General features: G+C 45.0%; 1 protein-coding gene across 1 annotated transcript in view; it reads left to right on the top strand.

Annotated features, from left to right (window-relative positions):
- The window catches only part of CTDSP1 (CTD small phosphatase 1), a 58,088-nt gene extending 39,055 nt beyond the window's left edge, over positions 1-19,033 (top strand). Inside the window, exons 4-7 of the mRNA XM_040358187.1 lie at positions 5,042-5,098; positions 9,425-9,517; positions 14,193-14,378; positions 17,828-19,033. Of these exons, the coding sequence (XP_040214121.1) occupies positions 5,042-5,098; positions 9,425-9,517; positions 14,193-14,378; positions 17,828-17,956 (465 nt within the window). The 3' untranslated portion in view covers positions 17,957-19,033. The remainder of the gene's footprint in view (positions 1-5,041; positions 5,099-9,424; positions 9,518-14,192; positions 14,379-17,827) is intronic.
- The last annotated feature ends 5,184 nt before the right edge of the window (positions 19,034-24,217 follow it).

The following is a 24,217-nucleotide window of genomic DNA, read 5'->3' as shown; positions in this document are numbered from 1 at the left end:
TGAGCGCCGATAACCTTTCCAATTGACATTTGCATATGGGGTTGCATTTTGAATATTGTTAAAAACTGAAGTTTAGCTAAAAAAAATAAAAAAAAAAATCCCTACAGCTTTAGTCACATCACTGACCTGTATTGAAGGATGTTCCATGTTGTGCCTGCAGAGAAGTCTTCTGGAAAGGATGCCCCGTCCTCTCGCTTATTCTCAACTTCCAGCACTGCAATGGTCAATAATAATGTTACGCCGAGTAAAATGATACCCAACATGTCACGCTTCAAAATTGCGCCCGCTCGTGGAATGGCGACAAACTTTTACCCTTAAAAACCTCCATAGGCGACGTTTAAAAAATTCTACAGGTTGCATCTTTTGAGTTTCAGAGGAGGTCTAGGGCTCTCGCTCTAACGATTGCGGTGATACCTCACATGTGTGGTTTAAACACCGTTTTCATATGCGGGCGTGACTCACGTATGCGTTCGCTTCTGCGCGCGAGCTTGGCGGGACGGGGCGCATTAAAACATTTTTTTTTTGTTTTCTTATTTATTTTTATTTATTTTATAAATTTTTACAGTAAAAAAAAAAAAAAAAAAATGGGTCACTTTTATTCCTATTACAAGGAATGTAAACATCCCTTGTAATAGAAAAAGGCATGACAGGTCCTCTTAAATATGAGATCTGGGGTCAAAAAGTCCTCACATCTCATATTTACACTAAAATGCCCAAAAAAAAAAAAAAATTGTCATTTGAAAAAATGATAACAAGAAAATATGCCTTTTAAGAAGCATGGGCGGAAGTGATGTTTTGACGTCGCTTCCGCCCTGCTATGCTATGGAGACGGGTGGGGGCCATCTTGCCCTCACTCGTATCCCAGCCGAGCAGGAGACAGGACGCGATCGCCTCCGCCGCAGCCGACAGCTCCGGTAAACTCGGGGGGGGGGGGCCTCTCCCGCCGCCGATAACGGTGATCTCGCGGCAAAGACCACTGTTATCGTTGAAAGGACCGCTCACTGAAAAGATGGATATCTCGGTTGTGGCATCGGCTGCTGCCGTTACCGAGATATCCATCTTTAAAAAAATGACGTATATATACAGTGCGCGGTCCTTAAGTGGTTAACAGCTTCAGGTGTCCAGGCGCAGCTGCACCAAAGATTTTCTGATGAGGACACACCCCCTCCTCCCTCCTCCTCCAACCATAAAAGTTCCTTCATTCATTACGCTACCTGTAACATAATATGTGAATAAGGGACAGTCTAGTCCAGGGGTCTCAAACTGGCGGCCCTCCTGCTGTTGGAAAACTACAAGTCCCATGAAGCATTGCAAGGCTGACAGTTCCACGCATGACTCCCACAGGCAGAGGCCTGATGGGACTTGTAGTTTCGCAACAGCTGGAGAACTGCCAGATTGAGACCCCTGGTCTAGTCGGTCACAAGATTCTCTACTCTCTACTTTCGCTAGGGTTGCACTGATACTAGTATCGGTATTGGTGCCGATACTGATTATTTGCAGCAGTACTTGTCCTCCTGCAAATGCTCCGATGCCTAATCCTAATCCGATACCTGGGCAGTCATGGGTGATCGGTGCGGTGGTGGGGGGAGTTACAAGCACTGATCTCCCTGTATAGCAGGGGTCTCAAACTGGCGACCCTCCAGCTGTTGCGAAACTACAAGTCCCATCATGCCTTGCAATGCCTCATGGGAATTGTAGTTTTGCAACAGCTGGAGGGCCGCCAGTTTGAGACCCCTACTGTATAGATTTCAGTAAAGTATCTGAAAGCCGCTTCTCCTCTCCCCCTCCCCTCCCCTACGGCTGTCAGCAGGGGAGATCAGTGCTTTTGTAACTCCCTCCACTGGCGCACCGATCACTCCCGACTGTCCCCTGTGGCCTCCTCTGTGCTCTTCCTCCAATCCCCCTCTGTGTGCTTCCCTGTGCTGCTCTGGTCCCCCCCCCCCCCCTCTAGTCCCCCCATGTCTCAGATCTTTCAGGATGGAGAGCGGAGGAAGGAGCCAATAAATATGTAATTTACCGGCTCCTTCCTTTTCTGAATGGATCACTGACTGTCCATTCAAAACTGAGCAGAGTAATCTGGGTTTACGCTGCCTCCGTTTATGAATGGAGAGGAGCCTCTGGGCTAGATTCAGAAAGAATTTACGTTGGCGTATCTCTTGATACGCCGCGTAAATTCAAAGCTGCGCCGGCGTATCTTCTTTCTGTATTCAGAAAGCAAGATACGCCCAAATTAGGCTAAGATCCGACTGGCGTAAGTCTCTTACTCCGTCGTATCTTAAGGTGCATATTTACGCTGGCCGCTAGGTGGCGCTTCCGGAGATTTACATGTAGAATATGTAAATTAGGTAGATACGCTGATTCAGAAACGTACGTCCGCCCGGCGCATTTTTTTTACATCGTTTACGTTCGGCTTTTTCCGGCGTAAAGTTACCCCTGCTATATGAGGCGTATCCTATGTTAAGTATGGATGTTGGGCCAGCGTAGAATTTTCCGTCGATTATGTCGTTTGCGTAAGTCATTCGCGAATAGGGCTGTGCGTAGGTTACGTTCACGTCTAAAGCATTGACGATTTGCGGCTTAATTTCGGGCATGCGCACTGGGATTCTTTCACGGACGGCGCATGCGCCGTTCGTAAAAAAACGTCAAATACGTGGGGTCATAAGTAATTTAAATAAAACACGCCCACATCATCCACATTTGAATTAGGCGGGCTTACGCCGGACCACATACGATACGCCCCCGTAACTTAGGGCGCAAGTTCTTTATGAATACGGAACTTGCGCCCTAAGTTACGGCGGCGTAACGTATCTGAGATACGTTACGCCCGCAGAAAATTACGCCAGGCTATCTGAATTTAGCCCCCTGTCTCCTGTCCATTCATCTCCGGTGAAGCTGAGGCTGCATGGAAAAGGACTGGGGAGTCTGTGTCTCAAAGGGGAGATGTCAGAGGCTCTAATCTGGGGCTTGTATTCAAATTAAGCGCGCCCCCGCGCCGATTGAACTGCGCATGCGCCGGGCTGAAAAATAGCCCAGTGCGCATGCTCCAGCTCACAACGGGAAAACTAAGTCGTTCTTGAATACGACTTTACGTCAATGACACTCACATCGGCTTCATTGACATAAAATCGTATTCAAGAACGACTTAGTAAAACGACGTAACCGACGGAAAAAGACGACGCGGACACCATACTTAACATGGCATACAGCAGACTGGCGTAAGGTTAGCCCTCATATAGCAGGGGTAACCTTACGCTTACGGAAACAACGTAAACGACGACGACGCGGCGGAAATTTGTTCGGGAATCGACGTATCAGGCTCATTTGCATAGTCAAATGAGACCTGAACGTAAACGCCACCTAGCGGTCAGCGTTGTATTGCATTTAGGATCCGACGGTGTAAGTGACTTACACCAGTCGGATCCTAGCCTAATTCCAGCGTATCTTGTTTTGCGAATACAAAACAATGATACGCCGGCGGGAATTTCGAATTACGCCGGTGTATTACACCGGCGTAACTCTTTTGAGAATCTGGCCCGGTATTCCTTTTTTGTTTGTAGGTTTTAGGCCCGGTTCACACTGATGCGCTGTGAATTTGGTGCGTTTTCTTTCCATTCTGAGGTGCGAATTATACCACCAATTTACCGCGATTTTAACGCGGATTTCAGAAGTGGGACATAGCTGCAATTAAAATTCTAGCCAAATTTTGTGTTGTCCTCCGAACAGTTATAGAGGGAAAATCTTCCAATGGGGACACTAGTTCAGAAGACCTGGGGGGGGGGGGGTTAAGGGATTACCCCCTAATTTGCAGGGATTTCCTCTCACTTCCTGTTTTGGGACACAGATGGCAAATTTTTTTTGATAGGGGTATAATCCTCCCTTAGACCCCTTTCACACTGGGGGGGCGTTTTGCAGGCGCTATAGCGTTAAAAATAGCGCCTGCAAACCGCCCTAAAATGGCTACTCCAGTGTGAAAGCCCAAAAGCTTTTACACTGGAGCGATGCGCTGGCAGGGCGTCAGAAAAAGTCCTGCCAGCAGCTTTTTTGGAGCGCGTTAGGTGCGGTGAACTCGCCACTCCTAATGCGCTACTGCCCATTGAAATCAATGGGCAGCGCCGTCGTACAGTGACAATTTTGAAAAAAAATACAATATTTTTTACTTGTTGCTATAATAAATATGCCAATTTAAAAAAAAAAAAAAAAAAAATTCTCAGTTTAGGCCGATACGTATTCTTCTACATATTTTTGGTAAAAAAAAAAAAAAAAATCGCAATAAGCGCAAAAGTTATAAAGCCTACAAAATAGGGGACAGAATTATTATTTTTTATTATTTTTTTTTTCTACTAGAAATGGCGGCGATCTGCGACGTTATGGTGGACACATCGGACACTTTTGACACATTTTTGGCGCCATTCACATTTATACTGCGATCAGTGCTATAAATATGCACTAATTACTGTATAAATGTGACTGGCATTGAAGGGGTTAACACTAGGGGGTGAGGAAGGGGTTAAATATGTTCCCTATATAGTGTTCTAACTGTAGGTGGAGGGGGGGGGGGTGACTGGGGGAGGTGACCGATCTGTGTCCCTATGTACAAGAGACACAGATCCGTCTCCTCTCCAGAGACAGCACCGCTGTCTGTGAGAGCCGGCAATGATCTCAAATGTTTACATATGAGATCATCTCCCATTGGCCGCACAGATCGCATCGCAAACGGCCACTCTGATTGGCCGTTCGCGCCGATCTGTAATTGGCTGTGTCCAAGGGACACGGCCGACACAGAGTTTCCCCGCTGCGCGCTCTGGAGCGCGCGCGGGGAACGCCCAAAGGGTGCGGACGTCAATTGACGTCCAGTTGGCTATTCAGATCCGCGCTGTAGCCGTCATTTGGCTATAGCGCGGGTCTCAAGAAGTTGCAAAGTATAAACTGAATTTATGGATTCTGCCTGTAAAATGAACACCTCCGCCCTCTACAGGACAATGTAAAGCATCACCCCCACTTGTTTTACCCTCCCCATAACATCTCTGCCTTCATTTTGCAGCCAGTCAACAATGCTGATTTTATCATTCCTGTAGAGATTGATGGAACAGTTCATCAGGTAAATGCATTTTGTTTTCTTTCTGATCGGTTGGATTGCCAGTTTCTCCGTTTTCCCCCCCTCTCTTTGGATAGGTTTGGTGCTTTAATCCAGCGCTGTTCAGTGGTTCCGGGATCCTCAGCGTGGGCACCGCCTTCCCCTCCAGGCTGGTGCTGGATTCAAGTAATCCAGGATAGGCTGTGACTTCCCCTTTCAGCCTATTCTTGATTACTTGCGGCCAGCGCCGTCCTTAGACGTCTGGATTCGCTGTGAAGCTGGAGTGCGGTTTGGAAACATAGCAGCATGTATTGCCACTGAGTTTTTACAAAAAATGTATTGTTTTTTTGTTTGTTTTTTGTTCTCTTGGCCTAGTCATTTGGGCCCGTTTCATTGTTAATTTTAGGTTAGGCTGCCCACATTTTCTTCTTCTTGTGAAGACAGGTAAGGAAGTATCCCACAAGGCCACATGATCTACTACGTACCCAGGGCCGCCATCAGGGGGGTACAGGCAGTACACCTGTAAGGGGCCCGGAGGTCCCCAGGGGCCCGGATGGCAACCCCCTTAAAAAAAGGGGGGTTTTAGGGGTCCGGAGGTCCCCAGGGGCCCGGAGGCCCAAAGGGCCCCATATGGAAACTCCCCCTTTTTTTTTTCTTTTTTTTATTAAAAAAAAAATATTTTTTTTTAATATATTTTTATTTTATTTTTTATTAAAAGGACAGTTTTTTTTAGGGGTACGGGGGGCCCAGAGATCCCCAGGGCCCCTAGTGACAACCCCCCTTTTTTTTTATAAAAAAAAAAAAAAATTATATCTTTTTTTATTATATATAATATATAATATATATATATATATGTGAAGTGAACTCCTGCGCTGTCTAGAGTGAGGGGACAAGTGAAAAGTGGGGATACTGCTGCAAATAAAAAAGAGGTCTACCTCGATAGACAAAAAGTGATAATTGTAACAAGTGAAATATTTGCGCTGTAAAGTGTTATACAAATTAATGTGTGTGTGCATATAACCACATACATATACAAGTACAAAAAATGGGTGGGGAAAGTCCAAAAAAGGGGTAGTGACACTAATATACCAGTAAACAATATTGTTGAATAGTCATTAATCGAGGGCACAGTGCTGAAGAGGTCCAGGTACAACAAAATCCAACCGTGTAGGGATGCAGTTCATCAATACTTTATCCAATCAATAACGTTGTGAAGTGAAAAATGTTGAAAAACACAACAATAAAAATAAAATATAAAAATAAAAATAAAAATAAGAATAAGGGTCAAAGTATTTCAGAAGAAGGAGGCCTTGTATCCAAAAAGGGTGAAAGATAGAGAGTGAGCCGTAACCAAGATCTCATATATGCACCTCTAGTGATCCCAGCAGCTCACCTCTAATCTGGCAAGCTGGATTAAATCAGCCTGATCCTGATGGGTGTGGTCCGTTGTTGAATATCACATACGGGTCTCCATAAAGTATATTACATGAAAAAGTAAAAGGAGAAGAAACCAGATGGTGTGATAACGTCACAGAGAGGGGTAGCAATGTCTTCTGATTTAAACCAGTGGAGATGCACTCACATGTGGGTGAAAAAACTGGGGCTCTTATCCACGAACGCCGAGCTCGTCAGTCCCTCCTTCCTCTCCCTTACTGATTCTCCAGGGTTAGGAGTCCCGTGTCCCCAATGGTTCACGAATCGGCTCTTGTTATGTATGAGGATCTCGGTAGTGTATGTGGGGTAAGAGAGAAGGACAAGCCTGATCGTGTGATATCATCAACAATAAACAAAAACCCCCCAGGAATGCCCAGGTAGTAATGCACTCACATGAACAATATAACATAAAAGACCTTCCTCCACGAGTGCGGACTCGCAATAAATCTGTGCCTCCAACACTTCCCCTCTATCTGTGGCTCAGTCCGGACACTCAGATGTGGCAGTCATACATGGGGGGAAGTGGAATAAACAACCACAGCGTAGCCCAGTCAGACGTGAAAAGTTTATTTTAAAAGCACTTAAAAACTCACATTTAAAATCGAAATTGCTGCATCAATCCGACGAGTGGCGAACTCGTATATCCAGTGGTCGGATGCTGGAGTGTGTCAAGCCCTCCAATCCCGACGCGTATCGTCAACATGTGACTTGATGTCCCCTGATAAAGTCACATGTTGACGATACGCGTCGGGATTGGAGGGCTTGACACACTCCAGCATCCGACCACTGGATATACGAGTTCGCCACTCGTCGGATTGATGCAGCAATTTCGATTTTAAATGTGAGTTTTTAAGTGCTTTTAAAATAAACTTTTCACGTCTGACTGGGCTACGCTGTGGTTGTTTATTCCACTTCCCCCCATGTATGACTGCCACATCTGAGTGTCCGGACTGAGCCACAGATAGAGGGGAAGTGTTGGAGGCACAGATTTATTGCGAGTCCGCACTCGTGGAGGAAGGTCTTTTATGTTATATTGTTCATGTGAGTGCATTACTACCTGGGCATTCCTGGGGGGTTTTTGTTTATTGTTGATGATATCACACGATCAGGCTTGTCCTTCTCTCTTACCCCACATACACTACCGAGATCCTCATACATAACAAGAGCCGATTCGTGAACCATTGGGGACACGGGACTCCTAACCCTGGAGAATCAGTAAGGGAGAGGAAGGAGGGACTGACGAGCTTGGCGTTCGTGGATAAGAGCCCCAGTTTTTTCACCCACATGTGAGTGCATCTCCACTGGTTTAAATCAGAAGACATTGCTACCCCTCTCTGTGACGTTATCACACCATCTGGTTTCTACTCCTTTTACTTTTTCATGTAATACACTTTATGGAGACCCGTATGTGATATCCAACAACGGACCACACCCATCAGGATCAGGCTGATTTAATCCAGCTTGCCAGATTAGAGGTGAGCTGCTGGGATCACTAGAGGTGCATATATGAGATCTTGGTTACGGCTCACTCTCTATCTTTCACCCTTTTTGGATACAAGGCCTCCTTCTTCTGAAATACTTTGACCCTTATTCTTATTTTTATTTTAATTTTTATTTTTATATTTTATTTTTATTGTTGTGTTTTTCAACATTTTTCACTTCACAACGTTATTGATTGGATAAAGTATTGATGAACTGCACCCCTACATGGTTGGATTTTGTTGTACCTGGACCTCTTCAGCACTGTGCCCTCGATTAATGACTATTCAACAATATTGTTTACTGGTATATTAGTGTCACTACCCCTTTTTTGGACTTTCCCCACCCATTTTTTGTACTTGTATATGTATGTGGTTATATGCACACACACATTAATTTGTATAACACTTTACAGCGCAAATATTTCACATATATATATATATATATTTATTATTATATATTAAAGGGTCCAGAGGTCCCCAGGGCCCGGGATGGCAACCCCCCTTTTTTATAAAAAAAAATAATTTTTTATATTTTATTTCTTTTTTTTTCCTTTTTTTTTATATATATATATATTTTTATTAAAGGGCTCAGAGGTCCCCAGGGCCCCATGTGGCAAACCCCCTTTTTTTATTTGTTCTAAATGCTTATTTTTTTATTTTTGTTTATATATATATTTATTTTTTATGTTTTTATTAAAGGGCACAGATGTCCCCAGGGCCCTGGATGGCAACCCCCCCCCCCCTTTTTTTTTAATAAATGTTTATTTATTTTTTATATATATATTTTTTTTATTAAAGGGTCTAGAGGTTTCTTTTTTTTTTTTATTATTATTATTAAAGAGCCCAGGGTGACTTACACATAGGAGGGGCCGGGGAAGCTGGACAAGGAGCTTCCAGTGCTCTCCACTCTCTATGAGTTCCACAAGCCCCCCACCCAAAGTGACTCCCGTCACACTATGCTTCTTCCAAGATCCTACTCTCAGGTTTCCCTTGACAGACTTGGGTGCGTAGGTACGGTTACCTCACTGGAGCTCATAGACTGCCTTTTATTGATAAAGGATACTGGTTTATTGATTATACCGCTGTTGAATATTGTAACATGGCAATACTGTATAGATACAGATGTGTAAAGTGACTAATCAATACTTAAAGTGGAAGTAAACCCTTCAATTTGATAGTTACAAAAACAGTTAACATTCCCGTCATGCTGGAAATGCTAGCTGTCACATTTGTTTGTGCTCTCAACCAAACTGCCAAACCATCCAATGGCTGGTTTCATAACAGGTCACATGTACAGCATCATATCATGGCAGTTGCAGATTAAACAGAGGTCAAGATGGCCGCTTCCTTGGCTGAAAACGATAGGAGGGTTTACTTCCACTTTAAGTGATATCTTACCATGGCCTTCATAACAGCCTCCCTTCTCCCCCACCAGGTGTATGTGTTGAAGAGGCCCCATGTGGACGAGTTTTTGAGAAGAATGGGTGACATGTTTGAGTGTGTCCTCTTTACTGCCAGCCTGGCCAAGGTGAGCTGAACCCATTTGGGTGCCCAATAGGTTGTCCAACCTGATAAACCAAGCGACTCCTAGACTGTGCATGTGTTAGTTCTGGGGGTTATTACTCACTACTAGAATCATTTTCTTATATGCAAAGATTTCCCAAGATTTGGAAGCTTTCTGTATGGGAAGTCCACATTATTCCCCATCTAGTCCTGTTCATTGAGACGGGGCAGCTTGCCCTCATTCTGTTGTTGGTTCGATTCTGTTGGTTGGCTTGCATGTGACCCATTGTGCGAGATTAACGTGAGGATTGAGACCACCTCCATACTATACACTCACCAGATGCATAGACCTGAGAGTTACAAAGAGGTCTGGAGCACCTATATGGTCAATAGCCGCAGATAAACTTCCCCAATGAGAAACAAGACTGGTGCTGGTGGTGGTGTCCTCTTTCATCTGGTGACCAACTCCCCACAGAAGGATCCACGGGAGAAAACAGACAACAAAACCATTATCTGTCTGCAAAGGATCTTCTCTATCCAGTTCAAAGTGGACTTTTTTTTGGGGGGGTGCAAACAAACTGATAAAAACATAAATTGCCGCCAATGTGCCCATCAATCGCCGCCACTGTGTCCATCAATTGCCGCCAATGTGCTCCTCAATTGCCGCCACTGTGCTCCTCAATTGCCGCCACTGTGCCCATCAATTGCCGCCACTGTGCCCATCAATTGCCGCCACTGTGCCCATCAATTGCCACCACTGTGCTCCTCAATTGCCGCCACTGTGCCCATCAAGCGCAGCCACTGTGCCCATCAATTGCCGCCACTGTGCTCCTCAATTGCCGCCACTGTGCTCCTCAATTGCCGCCACTGTGCCCATCAATTGCCACCACTGTGCCCATCAATTGCCGCCACTGTGCTCCTCAAAAGCCACAACTGTGCCCATCAATTGCCGCTACTGTGCCCCATCAATTGCCGCCAGTGTGCCCCATCAATTGCCACCAGTGTGCCCCAACAATTTCCGCTACTGTGCCCCAACAATTGCCGCTACTGTGCCCCATCAATTGCCGCTACTGTGCCCCATCAATTGCCGCTACTGTGCCCCATCAATTGCCGCTACTGTGCCCCAACAATTGCCGCTACTGTGCCCCATCAACTGCCGCTACTGTGCCCCATCAACTGCCGCTACTGTGCCCCATCAATTGCCGCTACTGTGCCCCATCAATTGCCGCTACTGTGCCCCATCAACTGCCGCTACTGTGCCCCATCAATTGCCGCTACTGTGCCCCATCAATTGCCGCTACTGTGCCCCATCAATTGCCGCTACTGTGCCCCAACAATTGCCGCTACTGTGCCCCAACAATTTGCCGCTACTGTGCCCCAACAATTGCCGCTACTGTGCCCCATCAATTGCCGCTACTGTGCCCCAACAATTGCCGCTACTGTGCCCCAACAATTGCCGCTACTGTGCCCCAACAATTGCCGCTACTGTGCCCCATCAATTGCCGCTACTGTGCCCCAACAATTGCCGCTACTGTGCCCCAACAATTGCCGCTACTGTGCCCCAACAATTGCCGCTACTGTGCCCCAACAATTGCCGCTACTGTGCCCCATCAATTGCCGCTACTGTGCCCCATCAATTGCCGCTACTGTGCCCCAACAATTGCCGCTACTGTGCCCCAACAATTGCCGCTACTGTGCCCCAACAATTGCCGCTACTGTGCCCCAACAATTGCCGCTACTGTGCCCCAACAATTGCCGCTACTGTGCCCCAACAATTGCCGCTACTGTGCCCCATCAATTGCCGCTACTGTGCCCCATCAATTGCCGCTACTGTGCCCCATCAATTGCCGCTACTGTGCCCCAACAATTGCCGCTACTGTGCCCCAACAATTGCCGCTACTGTGCCCCAACAATTGCCGCTACTGTGCCCCAACAATTGCCGCTACTGTGCCCCATCAATTGCCGCTACTGTGCCCCATCAATTGCCGCTACTGTGCCCCAACAATTGCCGCTACTGTGCCCCAACAATTGCCGCTACTGTGCCCCAACAATTGCCGCTACTGTGCCCCAACAATTGCCGCTACTGTGCCCCAACAATTGCCGCTACTGTGCCCCATCAATTGCCGCTACTGTGCCCCAACAATTGCCGCTACTGTGCCCCATCAAATGCTGCAAGTGTGCACCCCCCGCCCGCCGGGCACTTACCAGTCCTCCACTCTCCGAGTCCTTGATGTCTTCTCCCGTCCTCTGCTATGACTGGACACCTGATTGGCTGAAGCGACAGGCACTGTGACTGGACACCTATTAGAGCCCACGGCTCTAATCAGGCTCTTCCAGAAAAAAAAAACGCAGCTGTAATTCAGATGCCCGGCGCTGGAAACCTGAATAGGGGGCGGCAGCGGCGACAAAAGATTGATTTGTGCTATGCATGAATCTGTCTATTGGTGATAAAGGGGTGACAGGAGAGAGGGGGCGGCGCTCTGCGCCCTTTATAGACGCACCGCCACTGGCTAGTAGTAGTTAGTCGCAGTCAGCTGGACTTGTTCTGTAATGTTGAAGACGTTTCATAGCTTCTCCAAAGCACTTCCTCAATTCTTAAAGTTCAGAAACTTTAGTCTCTTGACACTCATTAGAATAAAAGAAGTGGATTGGAGAAGCTACAAAACATCTTCAACATTACACAATGTTATGACATCCACTGCGCCACATCCAAAAACCGAGACACTGGGCAGGATTCAGAAAGATCAGCGGATCTTTCTGCTGGCGTAACGTCGCTGTAACTTTGGGCGCAAGTTCTGTATTCAGAAAGGTATTGCGCCCTTAGTTACGGCGGCGTAACATATGTGTGGTGGCGTAAGCCCGCCTAATTCAAATGGGGATGTTGGGGGCGTGTTTTATTTAAATTTCACTTGACCCCGCGTTTTTGACGTTTCTTTTTTGAACGGCGCAAATATCCCAGTGTGCATTGCTCCAAAGTACGCCGCAAGGACGTATTGGATTCGACGTGAACGTAAATGACGTACAGCCCTATTCGCGAACGACTTACGCAAACGACGTAAAAATTTCAAAACTCGGCGCGGGAACGGCGGCCATACTTAACATTAGGTACGCCTCATATAGCAGGGGTAACTATACGCCGAAAAAAGCCTAAAGTAAACGCCGTAAAAAAATTTAACCACCGTATATATACTCGAGTATAAGCCGAGTTTTTCGGCACATTTTTTTTGTGCTGAAAAAGCCCCCCTCGGCTTATACTCGAGTCTCTCCGATCTGCATACCTGATCAGCCCCTGCGTCATGCAGTCAGACGGCGGCCGTCCAGTGTAACAAAGCCCCGCCTCTTCCTCGTCTGTGATAGGCGGAACACTGAACACTGCCTCACTGCTGGGAAACTGAGTGTTCCGCCTATCACGGATGAGGAGGAGGCGGGGCTTTGTTACGATGGACGGCCGCCGACTGCATGACACACAGATCAGGTATGTAGATCGGCACAGTGAGGCTTGCGATGGGCACAGTGAGGCTGGCAATGGGCACAGTGAGGCTGGCAAATGGGCACAGTGAGGCTGCAAATGGGCACAGTAAGGGCCCTTTCACACGTACGGACAAACGGTCCGTTTATTTCAAGTCCGTTTACGGACTTGTAATGTATCCCTATGGGATTGCAGACGTTAGCGGATGATGCATCCGCTAACGTCCGCAACCATCCGCGTCCGCAAAGATCCGCTTTTGCGGACGGAAGAAAACCCTATTTTTCTTCCGTCCGGCAGAACGGATCGGATGAATACGAACACACCGTCCATATTCATCCGATTCCCCATAGGGGAGAGCGGAGGAGAGACAGGGCGGTCTCTGCACTGTGTGCGGGGACCGCCCTGTCCGCCGACAGCTCAGCGGGGATTACGGAGGAATCCCCGCTGAGCCAAACAGGCTAACGGAGCGGATCAATACGGATCCGCTCCGTGTGAAAGAGCCCTAAGGCATGCAATGAGCACAGTGAAGCTGAAAATGGGCACAGTGAGGCATGCAATGGGCACAGTGAGGCATGCAATGGGCACAGTGAGGCATGCAATGGGCACAGTGAGGCATGCAATGGGCACAGTGAGGCTGGCATTGGGCACAGTAAGGCATGCAATGAGCACAGTGAAGCTGAAAATAGGCACAGTGAGGCATGCAATGGGCACAGTGAAGCTGCAAATGGGCATTGTTGATGTTGACCCTCTTTTCCACTTACAGTAGCTGCTGCATTTCTTACCCTAGGCTTATACTCGAGTTAATACGTTTTCCCAGTTTTTTTGGTGGTAAAATTGGGTGCCTCGGCTTGTATTTGAGTATATATGGTACTTGTTTTGTGGAATAAACATGTCCATGGATCGTTTAATATCACCTTCCCTGTAATTTCCCTTATATACTGTCGTATCTCTTGCCAGAATTCCTATATTTTTGCACAGTCCCACCATATACGGGTCATATTGCCTGTCTGTTTGCAGCCTCTCCAGCATAAGGGGGGTTTATCTGGTTGGTATTTCTTTCGATTTTTTCAGGTGTTTTTATACCATCTCACCAAGCACTTATCATTCATTTCAATTGTTTTAATGTCGGTGGCGTAATCCTTTGCTGCTCCCCATCACTTTTGCCATCTGTTGTTCATCTAATCGTGAACTACAAACATTTTAATCTCTTCTCAATATTTCTTATTTACAGTACGCCGACCCCGTGGCGGATCTGCTTGACAAATGGGGAGCGTTCCGAGCCCGCCTTTTCCGGGAATCTTGTGCCTTCCACCGAGGGAATTACGTCAAGGATCTGAGCCGACTGGGGAGGGACCTGAATAAGCTGATAATTATTGACAATTCTCCGGCCTCCTATATATTCCACCCGGATAATGCGGTATGAGAGATCCGTACCGTTATATCCCCAGAACCATACAGTTATATTCCCAGAATCATACAGTTCTACTCCTAGAACCATACAGTTATATTCCCAGAACCATACAGTTATACTCCTAGAACCATACAGTTATATTCCCAGAACCATACAGTTATATTCCCAGAACCATACAGTTATACTCCTAGAACCATACAGTTATATTCCCAGAACCATGCAGTTATATTCCCAGAACCATACAGTTATACTCCTAGAACCATACAGTTATACTCCTAGAACCACACAGTTATCCTAGAACCATACAGTTATATTCCCAGAACCATACAGTTATATTCCCAGAACCATACAGTTATACTCCTAGAACCATACAGTTATACTCCTAGAACCACACAGTTATATTCCCAGAACCATACAGTTATATTCCCAGAACCATACAGTTCTACCCCTAGAACAATACAGTTATACTCCTAGAATCATACAGTTATCCTAGAACCATACAGTTATATTCCCAGAACCATAGTTATATTCCCAGAACCATACAGTTCTACTCCGAGAACCATACAGTTCTACTCCTAGAACCATACAGTTATATTCCCAGAACCATACAGTTCTACTCCGAGAACCATACAGTTCTACTCCTAGAACCATACAGTTATACTCCTAGAAGCATACAGTTATACTCCTAGAAGCATACCGTTATATTCCCAGAACCATACCGTTATATTCCCAGAACCATACCGTTATATTCCCAGAACCATACAGTTCTACCCCTAGAACAATACAGTTATACTCCTAGAATCATACAGTTATCCTAGAACCATACAGTTATATTCCCAGAACCATACAGTTATATTCCCAGAACCATACAGTTCTACTCCGAGAACCATACAGTTCTACTCCTAGAACCATACAGTTATACTCCTAGAAGCATACAGTTATACTCCTAGAAGCATACCGTTATATTCCCAGAACCATACAGTTCTACCCCTAGAACAATACAGTTATACTCCTAGAATCATACAGTTATCCTAGAACCATACAGTTATATTCCCAGAACCATACAGTTATATTCCCAGAACCATACAGTTCTACTCCGAGAACCATACAGTTCTACTCCTAGAACCATACAGTTATACTCCTAGAATCATACAGTTATCCTAGAACCATACAGTTATATTCCCAAAATCATACAGTTCTACCCCTAGAACAATACAGTTCTACTCCTAGAATCATACAGTTATCCTAGAACCATACAGTTATATTCCCAGAACCATACAGTTCTACTCCGAGAACCATACAGTTCTACTCCTAGAACCATACAGTTATACTCCTAGAAGCATACAGTTATATTCCCAGAACCATACCGTTATATTCCCAGAACCATACCGTTATATTCCCAGAACCATACAGTTCTACCCCTAGAACAATACAGTTATACTCCTAGAATCATACAGTTATCCTAGAACCATACAGGTATATTCCCAAATTCATACAGTTATACTCCTAGAACCATACAGTTATACTCCTAGAACCATACAGTTATACTCCTAGAAGCATACAGTTATACTCCTAGAAGCATACAGTTCTACTCCTAGAACCATACAGTTATACTCCTAGAAGCATACAGTTATACTCCTAGAAGCATACAGTTATCCCAGAACCATACAGTTATCCTAGAACCATACACTTATAGTCCTAGAACCATACACTTATACTCCCAGAACCATACGCTTATACTCCCAGAACCACACAGTTATACTCCCAGAACCATACACTTATACTCCTAGAACCATACGCTTATACTCCTAGAACCATACACTTATACTCTCAGAACCACACAGTTTTATACTCCTAGAACCATACAGTTATATTCCCAAAATCATACAGCTATACTCCCAGAACCATACAGTTATACTCTCAGAACCATACAGTTATACTCCTAGAACCATACAGTTATACTCCTAGAACCATACAGGTATATTCCCAAATTCATACAGTTATACTCCTAGAACCATACAGTTATACTCCTAGAAGCATACAGTTATACTCCTAGAAGCATACAGTTATACTCCTAGAAGCATACAGTTATACTCCTAGAACCATACACTTATACTCTCAGAACCACACAGTTTTATACTCCTAGAACCATACAGTTATATTCCCAAAATCATACAGCTATACTCTTAGAACCATACAGTTATCCTAGAACTATACAGCTATACTCCAGAAACCATACACTTATACTCCTGAAAACATACAGTTATTTAATCTAGAAGCATACAGTTCTACTCTTAGTATCATACAGTTCTACTCCTAGTACCATACAGTTCTACTCCTGGTACCATACAGTTCTACTCCTAGTACCATACAGTTCTACTCCTAGTACCATACAGTTCTACTCCTAGTACCATACAGTTCTACTCTTAGTACCATACAGTTCTACTCCTAGTACCATACAGTTCTACTCCTAGCACCATACAGTTCTACTCCTAGTACCATACAGTTCTACTCCTAGTACCATACAGTTCTACTCCTAGTACCATACAGTTCTACTCCTAGTTCTATACAGTTCTACTCCTAGTTCTATACAGTTATACTCCCAAACCCAGGAGGTATTTCTTGAAAACAGAATTATTTTAATGAAAATGGTATGTGCATGTTGGCCGGGGTGGGAGACAAGGGAAGATATTATACGTGTATTATACACATGGGGCCAGATTCACAGACGAGATACGCCGTCGTATCTCTCAGAGTATCTATGCGGCTGGTTCATAGAATCTGTTACGCATAGATATCCATAAGATCCGACAGGTGTAATTGTTTTACACTGTCGGATCTTAGGATGCAGTACCGCGGCCGCCGCTGGGGGGAGTTCGCGTCGTAAACCAGCGTCGGGTATGCAAATTAGGAGTTACGGCGATTCACGACGTATTTTCGCGTTCGCTACGTTAGCCGCTAGTCTAGTTTCCCGTCGCAAAGTTAGTCGTCGTTTTGGGTGCCTTAACTTTACACAGCACACGTATTGCTGTATAAAGTATGGCCGTCGTTCACGCGTCGAAATTTAAAAATCAACGTCGTTTGCGTAAGCCGTCCGGGTATAAGGATTTACGCTACGCGCGTCGCCGTTCGAAAAAATTACGTCATTGCGCGCAAAGCACGACGGGAATTACGAAACTGAGCATGCGCAGTAGGTCCGGCGTGGGAGCGCGCCTAATTTAAATGGCACACGCCCATTTGAATTGGCCCGCCTTGCGCCGGAGGCCGCCGGCATAGGTTTTCATTGCAAGTGCTCTGTGAATCAGGCACTTGCGATGAAAACTTGCGGCGGTGTAACGTTACGCCGCCGCTCACCTACGTGAATCTGGCCCATTATGTGGATTTTAATAGCTTTTTTGCTTATTTTTCATCTTTATCTTAAGAGTTCACCCCTACGCTTTCCTCTTGCGTTGCAGGTTCCGGTGATATCTTGGTTTGATGACATGTCCGACACTGAGCTCCTAGACCTCATACCCTTCTTCGAGAGATTAAGCAAGGTGGATGATGTATACAGCGTCCTAAAACAGCGCAGAACTGCCAGCTAATGACTTACAATGGGGACGGGTTTCTGTAAGAATGGTGGGCACTCTGGCTAACCACGCTGCTGGTCTGCAGAAAGCACAGGAGAGTCACCTTGGCCTTCTACACCTAGTGACCTGAACACGCGGGCCCCGCTTCTCTCTGGTCTGGCCCTCCTGTTAGTCACAACTGCTTTTTTTTTTTTTTTAAAGGCTGCATAAAGCCACAGCGCCGGTATGGTTTGTGGGTTTCTAATTGGCCGTTTCCATACCAAAATCACAAGTATTCTGAACTATTTTTATTTTTGTTTTTTTTGTGTGAACATTTCAGTCTATATTAGCCTCGGTTAGAGAGCGAAAGCCCTTAACTCTTATGACGTACCCACCAAACCCACAGAGTAACGAGGAATTGGTTATTTGAACTCACAGAAGACGAGGAACTGAAACTTTTCACGAAAAATGCTTTTAATATCACTCGACTTTAATTCTTTCTTTTTTTTTTTATCTCCGGAAGACTTTTCTTAGTGATAAAAGGACTTTGCAATGGAAGAATACCTTAAACTTGAAGCTGCTCTTGTATTTCTTGGCCAATTAAAGCGACAGAAGTGGATGAAGCTATTTCGACCTTTCAAAAAAAAACTCTTGCGGTTTTGTTAAAAACCTTAAAAAGATTTTTAGTCGATATCAATTTGAATTAGAAAAATGAGACTTAATCTCTTTTTTTTTTTTTTATGCTTGGGCCAAAATTCCCCTTGGAAGTAGGCGCCACGGTCACCCAGTCTGGCGATTATTGGTGTTTTTTTGCTGTTTTTGGTATTGTCTGAGATTTTATAGCGGAGTGTTCGGAGGCCGGTACGTGCGTTTAGGTGACGGAGTAAGTGCAGGAGATCAAACACTGGTAGGAGGGCGCCCCTTAGGTGCTGGTCACAATTTGGGACTGGATTGGCAGTAGTGTTGGTGAAAAAATTTATGGAGGCTTGCAGGTGGACCTTTTTTTGGGAAGTCCTGGTTTGTGTTTATGTTTCACACGGCAAGAGGAATTTTTTTTTATTTTTTTTGGCATTCATTTCCATTACGCCTATACACTATGAATCATTTAGGTTTTACTTTGTTGCAGAAAATGTAAAATTTTACTTATGCAAAAAAAAAAAAAAAAGAATGCTCTACATTTTTGTGCAGATTTCACATATTGTTTTTCAATACATTTTTGCTGTAAAAATAAAAATCGGACAGTATAGGGGACCATTAGAAGTGACGGAGGCGTGTTTTTAGGTTCAGTTCCTGTAATGACTTGAAAGTATTGAAAATTGTTAGGAAGCCACCAAAATCTAGGGCGTGGATGCTCAACTTGTTGCAGAACTACAAGTCCCATCATTCCTCTGCCTTTGGGAGTCATGATTGTAACTGTCAGCCATGCAATGCCTCATGGGAGTTGTAGTTCAGCAACAGCTGGGGGGGGGGCATAGGTTGAGCACCCAAGATCTAGGGTGTGACTGTATAGACATAGGACTGGGTTCGCGCGTGTTTAGTACGTTAAAATCTGATGTATTGGGCTAGGCTGCGCCTCAGGTTATGAAACGCAATAGCGGTGGAAATTTCTTTGGGTTTAGAGAGATGTTAAGTGCCTTTTAATCTGATTTCCACCTATTGCACACACAGAAAAGGTGCTGAATGGTCACCATAGGCTATTTAGCTTGTACGTGACCCCTACCGGTCATAGTCAACCATGTTAAAGTAAACCTGTATCCAGGCTGTGGACCTTAAATGAGCTTTTATCTGCAGATCTCGAGCCCCTAGCCACTCTGCCCCACCTCCCTAAGCTTCCCTTGCTCATGCTTTTTAAAAAGCATACAACTTAATTCCATCTATTCTCCAGCCTGTTGACGTCATGGGTTCTTCTTCTTGCCTTCTTCTTCAGTACTATGAGCCCAGGCCAGCATGATCATGTACCCCAGAGTGAGGCTAGGGTCATTCAGTTCGATGACAAGTGGCAGTGGAGAGGGACAGTGCTGTAGTGAGAGAGAAAAAAAAAATTCTGCTTTGAAACAAGCTCTCAGACCTCTGCAGCTGCATACATTGTGAAGTAATTCATCCTCAGAAATTGCAATAGAGCAAAGTTCCTAAAAGTTTTACCCTTCTCAGATCTCGGGGGAACCCCTGAAATAGTTTTTTGATCTACAGCTCACAGAGCATTAGTGTGATTGTTGAGTTGAGAATAGAACAACAAATAAAAAATGTAGATGCACTGTGGAGTAATATATCTTCGGAAATAATAGCAGAGCAGAGTTCCCAAACATTTTATCTTGGAAGACACACTTAAAAAAAATTCAGATCTCGGAGAACCCCTGAAATAGTTTTTTGATCTACAGCTTACAGAACATTAGTGTGATTATTGAGGTGTAGATATAACAACAATTAAAAGATGTACTATGGAGTAATTCATCCTCAGAAACTATAATAGAGCAGCGTTACAAAGCATTTTACTCTGGAAAGGGACCCTTGAAAAAATTCTCGGAGAATCCCTGATATTGTTTTTTGATCTACAGCTCATGGAACATTGGGGCAATTATTAGGTTGTAGATGGAACAACTGATAAAAGAATATTTATTAAATCTTACTACTTTTCACTTGTGCTCAGTGCAAATCCCAGAAGTTAGCTGTCATTGCTGGGCCAATGAGCCGGGGGATTCCCCACCCCACTACTGATGTACACAGAAGGCCAGGGATGCTTGTGACATCATTGACCTTATATAGGCACATGACCATTTTAGGGTAATGGTTTTGACCTAATATGACCATATTGGGTCAATGATGTCCCAGGCATCCCCGTCCGTGTGTATACGTGCAGCTGCGGGATGGGGAGTCTCCAGCCCTGTAGTTCATTGGCCCAGCAGTGACAACCAACTTCCGGGCTCAGGTCAAACCCAAGCTCATCCTTACTAGTCTATTCAGTTAATGCCCCCAATGGTCACTCCATACTCAGTTCCACGGGTCAGCGAGTTATACCTCTCCCGAGGGTAACCTTAATTGCTCAAACCCCGTTCCTCCAGTGTTCTCATTAGCACATAGAACTCCAGTTGCTCCTCTGGCTCACAAGACTGCTTTCCTCCCACGCTGTTGGCTAGCACTGCTCTTCTCTGGTGACTTCATGAGCCAGAACACCAAGAGTACTGTTGGGTTGATATCAATCTGATGGTCAGAGCCAATATAAATCCAGAGCAATGGTGGAATGGAGACGGAACCACTGGGTACTTCTCATGGAACCCCAGTTGCAGAGGTGACCCTGTCCAATAGGGTCGCATGGGCCTCTCCTATCCATGCGTCCGGCCCCTAATCTACATGCGGGACGCCGGACACATGGATTCCAATTATTATTTTTTTTTAAGCATGTGTTTAGAGCCAGAACCTCTAATAGTCTTCAAAAAAGGGTGAATATTTGCTATTGTCACACTGATTCTCCTCCCAGGCAAATAAAGAAGTGGGTCCCGATTTGGCCAAAAGGAGAAGTGAAGCCCATTGACTGAGGAGGAGGGTGGTGACGGTATAGCGGTGGGCTCTGAAGCTTCTGGAGAGTTTGGCGGCCACTGAGCTGTATGGAGCATACTCTGTTGATCAGAGCCATGCAGAGTATAGGCAGAGAGGAGCCACAGTGCCCGGTGTGAGTACTGTACTGAGCCTGACCTGACAGCTGTGTGACGGACCGACTGGGGCAGGGGAGTGGGAGTTGGGTGTGGCTTCATTATTTGCCCCCCCTCCCCCACCAAAATATTCCACCAGCCGCCACTGCCCGGTTTTGATAAGCCCAGCAATTGAGACTCAGACTTGAGCTTGCAGCCTGTTGAACCTTTTAGAGCACCTGCCTGATGGTCTACATCAAAATGCCGTCAGGCTGTCAAGTCCCTGATGACATAGGAAGCAACAGTAAAGAAAAATAATATTTCAGTGTCTCTGTTGTGAATTTTGAGGATTAATTTTTCCACAGCGCCCGCAGCTACAGAGGTCAGTGAGGGTTTATTTTAAAGCTTCTTTACGGGTTTTTTAGGAATACATTGAATATTTTATTTCAAATAGGTTCATAGCCTGGCTACAGATTCACTTTATACTTTGAAACGGTCTTCACGAGAGCGCCGCCTCTTGATTCAAAAGTGATGTCCGTGCTATCACTGTTGAATGGGTAAGCTGTATTCTTGGAACATTCACTCGGTCTCCATTTTGCGTGGACGACTGGTTCTCTTAAGGCTTAAAAAAAATATATATATATATATATGTGCCTTCTTTCCACTGTTACAAGGTATATCGGTGATCCTAATCTGACCATTTTGCCTTTTTAAAGCTCTAGAACAGTGCCTTTTTCTATTTCTATAAATTTCTATTTAAAGGGACTATATTTCAGAACTCACATTGAGAAGGATTTCACATTTTTTTTATACGAGGTAATTGGCAAACGAGTATTGAGCGTCGCTCCCCTGTCCATTCTCTCTAGCGTAGCTCCACCAGAAAGTTGCTGCACTTTGGTGAAGGGGGGGAGCCACTCGCTACCACCCCCTGTCAGGACTACAGGGGGACCCCCGTTCTGTGCGCAGAATGTAACCACATTCGTGGTCAAGGCTACAGGACTTCTATATAAAGTGTTCATTTTTACTAGTTATTTCTTATGAGTGGCAACTTTTATATCAAGTGCTGCGCTGCGATTGCTTTGGTGCAGTGTGTGGAGTCTCCACTGGGGGGCAGCAAAGAGATAGAAAAATAAATAAAAAATAAAGTTTTAATGATTGTTTTAGCTATTCTTTATCATTCTATAAATATGTATATCTGTATATATGATTTTAAGAGCGTTAGTAACATGAATAGAAATACTGGCATGCCTCTAGATCCTGTGTTCCCTTGTAGACGCACAAAGTGTACCTGTCACCAGGGCCGATCCGCCCTATAGGCTCACCATGCAAGCCGCTTAGGGCCCCCGCAAAGTTTCGGAGGGCCCCCCCAAATTATTAGGGGCCCCGCCTGGTGAGAAGTCATTTTCGGGCCATCACCCCCCGCCTTTCAACTCACTGGCTGCATGGGAGAAGAGGTAAGAAGTCAACACCCCCACTGCTCACTTTAATGTAAGATGTCATTTCCGACAGCTATTTTCTGGAATATATTTGTTAATTAAAGTCTACTTTTTGGAACAAGCGCCAGCAACCCTGAAGCTCAATTTGAGCAAATTTAAGAATTTTTTATAGATTTTTTTTTAAAAGGACCACCAACATAATTTTTTCATTTTAAAACAAAATCAATATCCTACTAATTTTATTTATTTACTGGGTGCGGCTTTCCCAAGTGTCCATTTTTATCTTTATTTTTTTTGATCGCCTGATTTTTTTTATTTTTTCAGAATTTGCACAAAAGTTAATGATCTGCATAATTATTGTACTATCGTTTTCTTTAAAGCGGAAGTCCAGCTGTACATTTTTTTTTTAAAAGTCAGCAGCTACAAACACTGTAGCTGCTGACTTTTATTAAGCAAACTTAGCTGTCCAGGGTGCCCGCAATGTCGGCCGCCCGAGGCCAATTCCGTCCATCGGATCGGGTCCTGGCGCCGCCATTCTCGAAGTAAAGGAAACCGGCAGCGGAGCTTTGCGGCTTCACTACCCGTTTCCTACTGCGCATGCGCGAGTCGCTTGGTGGATGGCCGTCTGTCTTCTGGGTCACACACATGTCCCAGGAGACAGCGCGTCCAAATGTCCCACAAGACAACGCGAGGAGGAGAAGACAGAAGATCACTGTGGAATAGGAAGTGGCAGATTAGGACGATCTGCCTAGCAACAGCCATTTCTGGCAAGTATAACTTTTTTTATTTTATTTTTCAATTTTTTGTCTATTTTTTTATTTATTTTTTAGGGTGGACCTCCGCTTTAATTATGGTTAGTTTCTTAAATGTATGATCAATGGATCAGTAAGCTGCATCAGACATGTAAAATTATTTAAAGAAACTTTAAAGACTACCATATGTCCTGGCATAGCTGTGCCATGAACAAAGAATTAAAGCGAAGGTTCCGCCGTTTTTTTTTTTTTAAAGCCAGCAGCTACAAATACTGCAGCTGCTGACTTTTAAAAAATGGACACTGACCTGTCCATCGCGCCCGCGATGTCGTCGGCACGAGGACGAGCACCCGCCGCCATCATAGGTTAGGGAATGGGGAAGTGAAGCGTTGCGGCTTCAATGCCCGGTTCCCTACTGCGCATGCGCGAGTAGCGCGCCACGCAGTCACTGCTCTCTCCTGGGAACAGTGTATTTCCTATGAG

This window comes from Rana temporaria, chromosome 6 (assembly GCF_905171775.1).
Source record: "Rana temporaria chromosome 6, aRanTem1.1, whole genome shotgun sequence".
In the NCBI taxonomy this organism is placed as follows: domain Eukaryota; kingdom Metazoa; phylum Chordata; class Amphibia; order Anura; family Ranidae; genus Rana; species Rana temporaria.
Note: the sequence above shows the minus strand (reverse complement) of the source record. Positions and strands in the feature narration are given on the sequence as shown.